At 36.9% G+C, this 10,951-nt stretch overlaps 1 protein-coding gene across 1 annotated transcript in view; it reads right to left on the reverse strand.

Moving 5' to 3' along the window:
• Positions 1 to 10,951, reverse strand: part of creb3l4 (cAMP responsive element binding protein 3-like 4) — a 63,682-nt gene that overhangs the window by 3,324 nt on the left and 49,407 nt on the right. Inside the window, exons 6-10 of the mRNA XM_028794109.2 lie at positions 6,422 to 6,508; positions 5,700 to 5,806; positions 4,856 to 4,924; positions 4,066 to 4,150; positions 2,616 to 2,712 (exon numbers count right to left, since the gene is read on the reverse strand). Coding sequence (XP_028649942.1) covers positions 2,616 to 2,712; positions 4,066 to 4,150; positions 4,856 to 4,924; positions 5,700 to 5,806; positions 6,422 to 6,508 — 445 coding nt within the window. The remainder of the gene's footprint in view (positions 1 to 2,615; positions 2,713 to 4,065; positions 4,151 to 4,855; positions 4,925 to 5,699; positions 5,807 to 6,421; positions 6,509 to 10,951) is intronic.

Consider the following 10,951-nt stretch of genomic DNA (forward strand, 5'->3'; position numbering starts at 1 on the left):
CATGTAAAGAGCTCTATTCTGATGCTGCAATATTCTCTAAAACGTCCAGTAATGGGCAATAAATGATTTATAACACCATAACATGCTTTAAAAATGTATTTTTATGAAATCTTTATACAATTTTGATCTTCAGGCTTTTGGGGGTCCAAACGGTTAGTCAGGGAGTTTCAGGCCCTGAGGGACCACATGTATTTTGCATCTTTGTGGTACCAATTTGCATGTTGTTGTTTCATGGAACTTTGGACAGAGAGAAGAGAATTATGGGCACCATTCAAGGAGTTCATTTTTATGTATAACGCCATTTTCTGCCTAATCCTATAACCTTATTAAAAATGTAAGTACCATAATTGACAACATTCTCAAACCCACTTAATCCAATTCATGGTCATAGGAGAGCTATAGCCTTTCCCAGCACCAGTGGCCGAAAAGGAAGAACCACCCTGCATAGGACACCAGTTCATCATAGAGCCTACTAAGGCATTTATCCACACTCACACAGATCAATTAAGAGTTGGCAATTAGCTTTAGCTGCATGTTTTTGGAAAGGGGAAAGGAAAACTGGAGTACTCAGAAGAGTTCCGACTCGGACACAAGGAAAATGTTAAAAATCCACAAACACAATGACCAGGCATGGGATATGAATCTGATTTCTGGACCCATGGGGTAGAGCAGGGGTGTCGAACTCCAGTCCTACAGGGCCACAATGGCTGCAGGTTTTCATTCTAATCATCTTCTTCATTAGTGAGCAGTTTTTGCTGCTAATTAACTTCTTTTACCTTAGTTTTAATTAACTTGACTCCTTAGTTCTTTCTTTTTCCTTAATGAGGAGCCAAACAATAATGAGACATGAAACAAGCTGCCACATCACTAGCTAAACACATTATCTGAACATAAAGAAAGGTGAGGGTCTCAGTAAGGTTGATAAACAAGGTCACCAAAACATTTCGACGGTGTTCATAGAAAAACCAGAAAATCAACAGTTTTGGAAATGTCTGCTATGGCAGAATGAGAGCAGCAACAGGCCATGGAATTAAATATTTGGTTTAATTAACAGCAAGAATTGGCTTCTAATTAAAAGCTTGGTTGGAGTTTGAAGCCCCAGTTTAGCTGGTCATCTGTTGGCTCGTTTCACATCTCATTTCTGTTTGGCTGCCATTTAATGAAGAAAAGATTCAATTCAGAGCACCGAATCCTTAAAAACAGGGTTATTAAAATGAAGGGAAAACAAGTTAATTAGCAGTGAAAACTGCTCACTGATTAGGAAAAGGGTTAGAATGAAAACCTGCAGCCACTGCGGCCCTCCAGGCCCGGAGTTCGACACCCGTGGTTTAGAGGACTACATGTGTTGCTCTTATTTAAAAGGTGATTAAAAAGAAAAAAAAATTGACAAATAAATTATGGGTAAAGTATTCTAAACACTGAGCTAAAAAGCTCAAACATGTAACAAAATATTTCACTTAACCCTTCAAGTTTCAAAAATAAGTTGTGTAGGAGGAGAATGGGCAGCCCACATGAGACAGAGAAGAAGCCATTACCCAGACCGGAGGCCAGCACAATGACATAAATGGATTGGCCGGCAGAATAAATACTTTGTACCTGACCAGTGTAAATTAATGGAAGGACCAGCAATAGCCGGGAGTCGGGACTAGTTCAATCCCCGATACGATAGGTGGCAGTGGTCCTCACATAGGAATCCAGTCGGGACACCTGCTGAGATGTTTGGGAGTTGGAGTCTGGAAGTGCAGCCCTGTTGGGGTCCCTGGGTATCGTTAGGGGGTGCTCTCTCTTTTTTTTTTTTAATCACTCTTTAATTTAATATTGTTTCCTTATCAGTATGCTGCTGCTGGAGTATGTGAATTTCCCCTTGGGATTAATAAAGTATCTATCTATCTATCTATCTATCTATCTATCTATCTATCTATCTATCTATCTATCTATCTATCTATCTATCTATCTATCTATCTATCTATCTATCTATCTATCTAGAGAGGACTTCCCTCCTTTCTTTATGCCTGGAAGTGCTTTCTGGAAGATACAGCATGACACCAGAAGTATTCCTGGGTCTGACTTAAAAAGGAGCCTGCTGCTACACGTGGACATGTTGGGAGGCAGTGGGCGGCACTCACCAGAGGAGAGAAGGAGTAAGAATTGTATTTATGCATTGTGTAACTGTGGCACGTTGCAGGAAGGAGGTCTGTAAAAGTGTGTTTATGGAATGAATATCCATTATTTTATTCATATATTGCGGGTTGTGTTACTGTGTCTGTGGTTTGGAACTCTCTGGCACCACTTTGTGGTTACAATTGATATAAAACTCTTCCCACTTGATGGCATTTTCCATAAGCACTGCTGTTAATTTGAGGCTCACTTTCTCACACTTCGTTGCTTTAGTGGATTTTAATCTATTTGATGGATCATGACTGAATGTGTCCAATGAAATCAGGCAGAGTCATGTCGGTAATTAACAATGCACTCTGGTCAATTTGTCAGTGTGCCTTAAGACTGATGTCACATGTCAGCAATGTTCAGCATTGCCAATAAAAACCTATGGCCATACCAGTTTCTTACATTTAATATCTGTACATACACACGTCCTAAATACAAGAGATTCTCACCTCCTGTTGGCTTGTAAGCCTCATCAGTGACTGCTGGTGCAGAACTGAAGGGACCATAACTGGGAAATAAGATCAGTGCAAGAGAAAAAATAATAATCTATGAAAAGAAAAAACAAAAATAATGATGTCAATTTAATACACAGAGCACATCATCATCTAAAATCACTGCTTTGTGCACTTCCCTTCTAAAATTTAATAATCATGTTCATATATTTTTGTAAATCTCCTTCACACATATTAAAGGAGCAATAATGCATATTGTCAACGAGTGGTCCATTGGTTAGGCAGGACTGAACCCAGAGAGTGAGTTTCTACACCCAGAAATTTAAACGCTCAATAAGCAAAGGAAGAATAGCTTTAGTATTTTTTTTTCTACTTTTACATTATAGCATTTTTAGATTGATAAATAACATCAATAGATATCATAACATAACAAAATGTTACATTTTTTATAACAATGTAGCAGGCTGACATGCCACAGTAGTAAAAACATATGCATACATACAGTACAATGGGTTTGCTCTTCAAAACAAGCATTGAAGTATAGCATTTAATCATTTAATTTAAAGTAAGCATGACAATCTAACTCTTCTAAATAGCTGAGATCATCACAATGCATAAAAGTTAGTCAAAAGAATAAAAAAATAGCATAATATTCTCAAAGTGGTTAAGTTTAGTTCACTATCCCAGGGGACCATAACCTACCTCAGAAGCACTAAGCACAAGGCAAGAAGCACCCCTGGACAGAGTGCCAGTCTATCACAGGGTCTGCTCAAGTACATATCCACACTCACATAGGGACAGTTTGGAATATCACATCTTTCAGTGCACACTACCTGAAGAAAAACTCACACAGACACAGGAAGAACATGCAAATTGGACAACAACAATGAGGTTTAAAACCCAGGATGCTACATCCATTAAGCAGCAGCATTGAGCACTGCACTTTCTTGAAAAACTGGAAAAAAACAAGTGGGAGTTTAAATTCCAGTATGTCAGGTCTTGTCTTGCTTGTTCCTGCTTTCTTTTCGAACTTTCTGATGTTTTGTTTTACTTTTATCTAGTTTGACTATGAAATCATTTTTTATATAAATTTGACTTGATTGTATGTAATGTTATTTTCTTGAAATGAATATAAATTTTGAAAAAATTTAAAAAGTTGAATTTAACTTCATGCTTAAACATCAAATAAATAAAAGTTTTTATTGTTGATCTTTATCAGGTCCATAGCAGAGGAGAGCAGCACACTGGACTTAAGTTAATGTGACCAATCAACCTAAGATCACAAAAGCAAAGGTAAGACATGCATACTTCACACAGATGGCTTGCCATCAGAGAACTGAACCAGAATTCCTCTGTTAAATGGCAGTAGTAACACAAACTGTCCTACAATGCCATCTCCAAAGTATACATATGCTTGAAAGAGGAAGTAACATTATAGTCATCTTACCATGATACACGTGCTGGTCTGCGCTGCTTTGGTTGCTGTCTGCTTGATTAGAGATTGTAGCCTCCTCAACTGGCTTAAAAGAGACCTGACCGTGACAAAAAAAAAATCCATTAACTGTACAATTCACAAAACAATGCCAAATCCAACAAACCAAACCCTAAAACCAGTTTTCCTGTAATATAAATCAAACCATAAAACCTTTAAGAACTTGCATATTGGGCCAGATCAGCTTTTTTGTATTCTCTCACTGATGAACTTATACAGTACAGTGCAACAGTCCAGATGTACATAATTAAAATATTTTACACTTTTCTCAAGAAATATGTATACTGTATATCTGAAGTGCAGTGAAGTGCACAAATTTTGACGTAAGGTTGTTATACTCATTAATCCTGGCGCTAAAGAGTGGCGACATAATGCATGTCGATTAGCACATGCAAGTAAGAACTTCACCATACTCTTTACAATAATGACTCCCTGACATTCAACAGTTAGTGGGATTTGCTGATGTCAGAAGGCGAATTAATGAATGAATGAATGACAGAAAGCAAACTTCAAACTTTCACTATTCTGGTAATTCAAAACAAACATGAAACCTGTGTGAAACTGGCAGTAAATATTCCTTAAACTTTTATTCCTATCAGGCTTTTTAGAATTTAATATTTTAACTCACAGCACATCACCAGCTGAAAAATCATTAAAATAGGCCAAATAAACTCATTTTTATATAACATCTTTTAGTTTTGAACACCACCACGAATAACCAAATCACAATTAAAACTTGACTTACATATTATGTTTTTCCAGTTGCTCTACTGTCTTCTGTAGCTCTTGGTTTTGCATTGAGCATGCAGCCACCCTGCAAAGTAAACCTCACAATTAACACATACATGAGTGATCTTCTTTTATTTTTCTTATGGTGCTTTGACCTCAGTCATGTCAGTAGTGCTTTGATTGACTGGTTTAGAAAATGGAGAGAACTGATGGAGTGATGTGTTTCTAGCATCTTTTTTGGTATTGCAACCTACCAAGGGAGACTCCCCCTTGATAAACTGAATGTGATTCACAACCGTCAACCCATAATCATTATAAACAATACCAAATTTTGAACTGTACTAAACAATATTACCTGCTGTATCATGAAACATTACAGCCATATAGATACCAAAGAAGGATGATATGCATCAGAAGGGCTCTGGATTCTACCTTTTCCATCCATCCATTTTCCAACCCGCTGAATCCGAACACAGGGTCACGGGGGCCTGCTGGAGCCAATCCCAGCCAACACAGGGCACAAGGCAGGAAACAATCCCGGGCAGGGTGCCAACCCACCGCAGATTCTACCTTTTATTTATTTTTATAATTTTATTTAATATTTAAAAAGCACTATAAGCTATTCATTTCTATGAAACCATGCTCTATAAATAAATGTTGTTTTTCTTACTATTTTAAATTTTAAAAGCACTCTTAGCTATTTGTTTTATTATGTTTTTACAATTATAAACAGCTTTTCAAAAGAAACTGAAGTGGCCAAAATAATCATGGCTGCTCCTTTAAAGATAATTGGATTATAAATTCAAAAGCAACGAGTGAAGACAGCAGTGGAACTGATGTATAATTAAAGCAATCCCCACCTGCTCTCCAGTGCATCAATGTATTCCTTTTTCCGGCGTCGACTGTCCTGAGCAGACTGCTTGTTTCGTATCTTCCTGCGAACTTTCTTCAGGATGCGCTCTTCTGCCTTCCGAAAATAGCAGTGTCTTGATCATTTTCAATATCATTCAGATCACTGTGTTAAACTCTAAAGCAGCTCTTTATAATATAGTATGGTACTAGCAGTTAAAACATCAGAATTAGTAAAACTGTGCACAACTTTTCCATTACAGCTAAATCTTAGTAAAAAGAATCATCAGAAATTGTAGTTTTACGAAAAAATAAAAACGAGGATTTTTGTGTGCTATAAGAATCATCATTAATCCATTAGCAAATGTTCACAATCCAGTTGAAGGTTACAGGGGTAGAAAGAATCTGTTCATCTCTTTTCTTGACATGCTTAGTGAACTACAAGATCATGGGGAGCCTGAGCCAATAACCCTGGGTAATCCTAGATGGAATGCTAATATAGCCTAAGGAACACTCACTCGCTCTGGCATGCATACACTCACTCACTCACACACACACACACACACACACACACACACACACACACACACACACACACATTCATACTAGTTCATTTAGGAGTTTTACATTAATCTTGAACACACACCTCTGAAATGTAACTTATTAGATATCTTCAAATACGAAATAATTTGAAAACTAAAATAGGGTAAAATAGTAACTGAAGCCAGCCTACCTTTGTAAGTGGCAGGTTATTGGGTAGAGACACGCCTTCCTGGTTCAGGAGTCTTTGTTCTTCTTCTGTCAGCTGTAGACCTGGGCACTGCAGTAAAGTAGATATTGTAGGTACTGGTTTACTATTAGATTGTCTTTAATATAATGTTAGAGTATCTTTCTGTTCTAGTCAATTTTTTATGCAGTCTGTTGGGAGAATTTTATAGAACCAGGCCGGGTGCTATTATAAAATGAACTGCAGATGGGGAAGACACAGTATGTATAGCAAAGCTGGAGCTTCAGCATCTGTAACCACACATCTGGCATAACAATTCAACTATAGAAAGAAGGGAACATCCATCCATCCATTGTCCAACCCGCTGAATCCGAACACAGGGTCACGGGGGTCTGCTGGAGCCAATCCCAGCCAACACAGGGCACAAGGCAGGAACCAATCCCGGGCAGGGTGCCAACCCACTACAGGACACACACAAACACACACCAAGCACACACTAGGGCCAATTTAGAATCGCCAATCCACCTAACCTGCATGTCTTTGGACTGTGGGAGGAAACCAGAGCTCCCGGAGGAAACCCACGCAGACACGGGGAGAACATGCAAACTCCACGCAGGGAGGACCCGGGAAGCGAACCCAGGTCCCCAGATCTCCCAACTGCGAGGCAGCAGCGCTACCCACTGCGCCACCGTGCTGCCAAGAAGGGAACAACTCATCCTAAAAATACACAAATGAAGACTGCAAAAAACACAAAAGCTAACACCTGGCTATCTGCGTTTGATCACAAAGATTTCTTTTACACATTCATTCTTTGATTAATTCTTTTTAGACTTTGTGATAAAATCTAAAAAAAAAAAAGGAGTCTGGCTATTTTATCCATTTGAGCTATTTGAGACAGAAAATCATAAGGAATTACTGAATTGATTTAAATGTGCTAAAGGGCTTTAGTGAAAGGGCCTCATACATTGATTTATCATGGGTATATTATTACTGCACAGGCGTACACAAAGCAGGATAAAACTGGCTTACCAAGTTTTGATCAACAATGTTGCAAAGAGCTTTGTTCATGAAATATATATTATAATAACTTTCATTCCCCATCAACACAATGGACTTGAAAGTGCCATGCAAGCATATGATACTGAATACTACAAAATTGAGCAGTTGGCAATTATGCCCTTAAAGTTTGGTATTTTTTAAATCTCTCGCCAGCTTACAATTGTGGATAGTGTGGCACCAGAAGAAACTTTAAATAAAAGTAATAAAATCTGGTGAAAATATCCAATTCAAAGAAGCAAAACTTCTAGTTTCTGAAAACATGTCTTCAACATTTTAGATGTCAGAACTTTAAAATATACAAACAACTGTAACTAGAACAGACCACTCAATCCAACAAGCTTGTCCATCCTATTCACCTAGATTGTCTAAAATAACATTAAAAGATAAGTTTGCTATTTTTCAAGTCAAAGTTATCTTCACAATCGTGGTATTTATGAATTTGCCTCATGAAACTGCATTCTAAAGTAAAGTATATTTTATAAATTTTAAAAACTAAAATGCTCTTTCCTTTTATAATGGAGGTGAAGGGTACTGGAGTCCTATAATCAAGAAATGCCTTAAAACTTAACCAAATATGTCCATTTTTCAATCCAAAAATGTTAGCAAGTACTAATGTGTGTCTTGAAATTACATACATATTGCAAAACAGTGCATCCTTGTCACTTTAATATAAAAAAAAGCAAAACATTGTTGTGAAAGTCAGCAGCTTTAAAAGGAGAACCAGCCATGCACTTTACTCCATTGCTCTTCCTCCTCCTAGAAGAACTTTTAGCCATAGTGGCATGGATTCACCTTGTCACTGACAAGCACCTTTATTGACATTATTTGTTGTTGATGTGCAGATCTGAATTTCTTCCTCTGTTCTGTAGACAACTAGACAATAATAACTGAAAAAGTCAAACTTTCAATTACTTATATTCTTTCACTCTAAGGAAAATTAATTCATTATTTCACAAGCATATTCTCTGCTACCTTTGAAGTGATAATGTATATGTGTGCCTGAGAGAGAATATTGTAATGAACTGTGAGGAATGAGACAGAGGAATAAAATTGGTCTCATTACACCATCTGCTGGTGATGCAAACCTAAAAAGGACTTTTGGTTTCTTCAGCAACATGTTCACTGGCGACACATACTCCCAGCTCCCATCCTTTTACTTGCTTATGCATGCCACCTAGTTCCACCTTACTCTGTCTCAGAAGCAACCCATATGCCACTCCTTCTGTTGGTTTTGTGAACCTATCTAAGGACAAGGTCCACATCCAAGACTTGCCAGCAGCTACGAGTCAGGGCTAATGGACTTTATCAGCCAGCAGATAAGTCCAAAGTGCTGTCTAATTGCTGTGCCTGCAGTGCTGTCTTCACCATCCCACCAAGGCCCCCCTGCTGCTACTACTTACAGAGGTCCTTATATGCTAGTTTTTCCAAGTAGTGCAGAGCTATCATTCTTGCCTCATAGCATAGGGGTCTGCATGAGTTTTACATGTTCCCTCCATGTATTTACGGATTGATTGGTATCAGTAAGTGTCGGTGAGTTTACTCACTCAAACACATTGTCCTAAGTTATTTTATTACCATATCCTCAGCAAGATTGACTCATTGTGTATTAAAAATATCAATATTTGGTTTGTGGCACTTCAATCTGCTCAATCACACACTCTGACATGAAGGTGACTTTAATTAAAATACAATGCAGTGTGACCAGTTCACCTCTGATTTATTGTTATTTGTACAAAGTACAATGAAACTCTTATGAGCTCTTTTTACTATGCTGTCAATCATCCTGAAAATTCTGCACCATTTAGGAAACAATAATCATATGAATCGAGTACATATCTGCCTGTTATTACAAGCTATGGCAGAACATAACTGCTGAAGAAACAGAATTGCAGAAGTAAAAATATGATAAAAAGTAGAATATACCTTGGAGTTGGGGACTTGTTAGAGTTGTTAGAATATCATCCATGACAGAGTTTGTGAGTAGACAAGCGAACAAGAAATTTATTCTTATCTCAAGAAAAACAGTTCCAGGAATCTGTGCTAAATAATGAATTCTAGTTTCCTTTCACTATCATAAGGATGCCTCAAACATGGAAGGCAAGTTTTTTTATTTTTTTTAATCAAAATCTTTACTGCTTCAAAGTAGATGTACTTGGTAAGTTTTACAGTGTTTCATTCACCAATGGACTTGTGTACCCTTCAGCTCCATTGTAAGCTGCAAGAACAGATAGGTTATTTTTAAAATCTGTTTAAAAACTCATAATTTTATGTCACATGTTAATATATACAATGACTGTGAAAAAATAACTTTGACTTGAATTATCCTTTAAGTCAAGAATCTGAAAGGACCAAAAGTCCTACTCTCCACAACACAATTTGGTAATTTATTCCATGTGTCTATGGTTCTTTGTGTAAAGAAAGCTTTCAACAGTTGTGCAAAATCAGCCCTTAACAACTTTCCAACCATGTCCATGTGTTCTTGTTAAAGAATTTATTTTTAGTAACAGCTGGGATTTACAGTGCTAATTCATTTATAATTTTAAACACTTCAATCATTGCACCTCTTTATCTCTGATTGCTTAAAATGAAAAGGCTTGACTCCTACAATCCCTCCTCATAGTTCATACCTCTTAGTCCTGGAGTCAGCCTAGTAGGTTTTCTCTGGACTTTTTTCCAATGCTGCTACACGTTTTTTACTTTCACGTATACGACGTATAGAGAAAGTATTGTAATCGTTCAAAGATTCGATGTTGAGATTTTAATGAATGTCGACATTTTAGGCCTCCCTGACTTTCTTGTATACGAAATATAGGGAAAGCATTCCATTTCAATATTTTGATAAAACCTGACGTTTTAGACCTCCCTGGTCCAAAAATACCATTTTTAGAATTATGTCTATGTGTGTGTGCATGTGTGTATGTATGTAAACTCGATAACTTGAGGACACGTTCACTTAGGTCAACCAAATTTTGCATACAAGTATTAGGTACAAAATGTAGATTTCTTTTTCTTTTTTTTTAATTTTATTTATTAATTTTATTGTAATCATTCCATACAAATAGATCAATTTATAACAAAAAAAAAAAATTGAAGACAAATCAAACCCCACCCCTGAGAAGGAGAGCTTAGCCAAAGGAGAATTGCTTAGGGCTTTTTAATAAGGCAACAATAAACAAAAGAAAGGAAGAAATATATATAGGTAAATAAAAAAATGGAGAAGGGAAATAAATGCGGTAATAGTTATTTCTCTTATTCTAAAACTAGCAAAATACCCGCGCTTCGCAGCGGAGAAGTAGTGTGTTAAGAGGTTATGTAAACATATATATACATAAACATATATACTTATATACATACTTACATATACACATATCTACATATTATACATATATATACATATAGACATCCACATATATATACATATATCAACATATATATACACATACATATACACACATACATACATACACACATATATAT

The sequence above is a fragment of the Erpetoichthys calabaricus genome, chromosome 2 (genome assembly GCF_900747795.2).
Source record: "Erpetoichthys calabaricus chromosome 2, fErpCal1.3, whole genome shotgun sequence".
Taxonomy (NCBI): domain Eukaryota; kingdom Metazoa; phylum Chordata; class Cladistia; order Polypteriformes; family Polypteridae; genus Erpetoichthys; species Erpetoichthys calabaricus.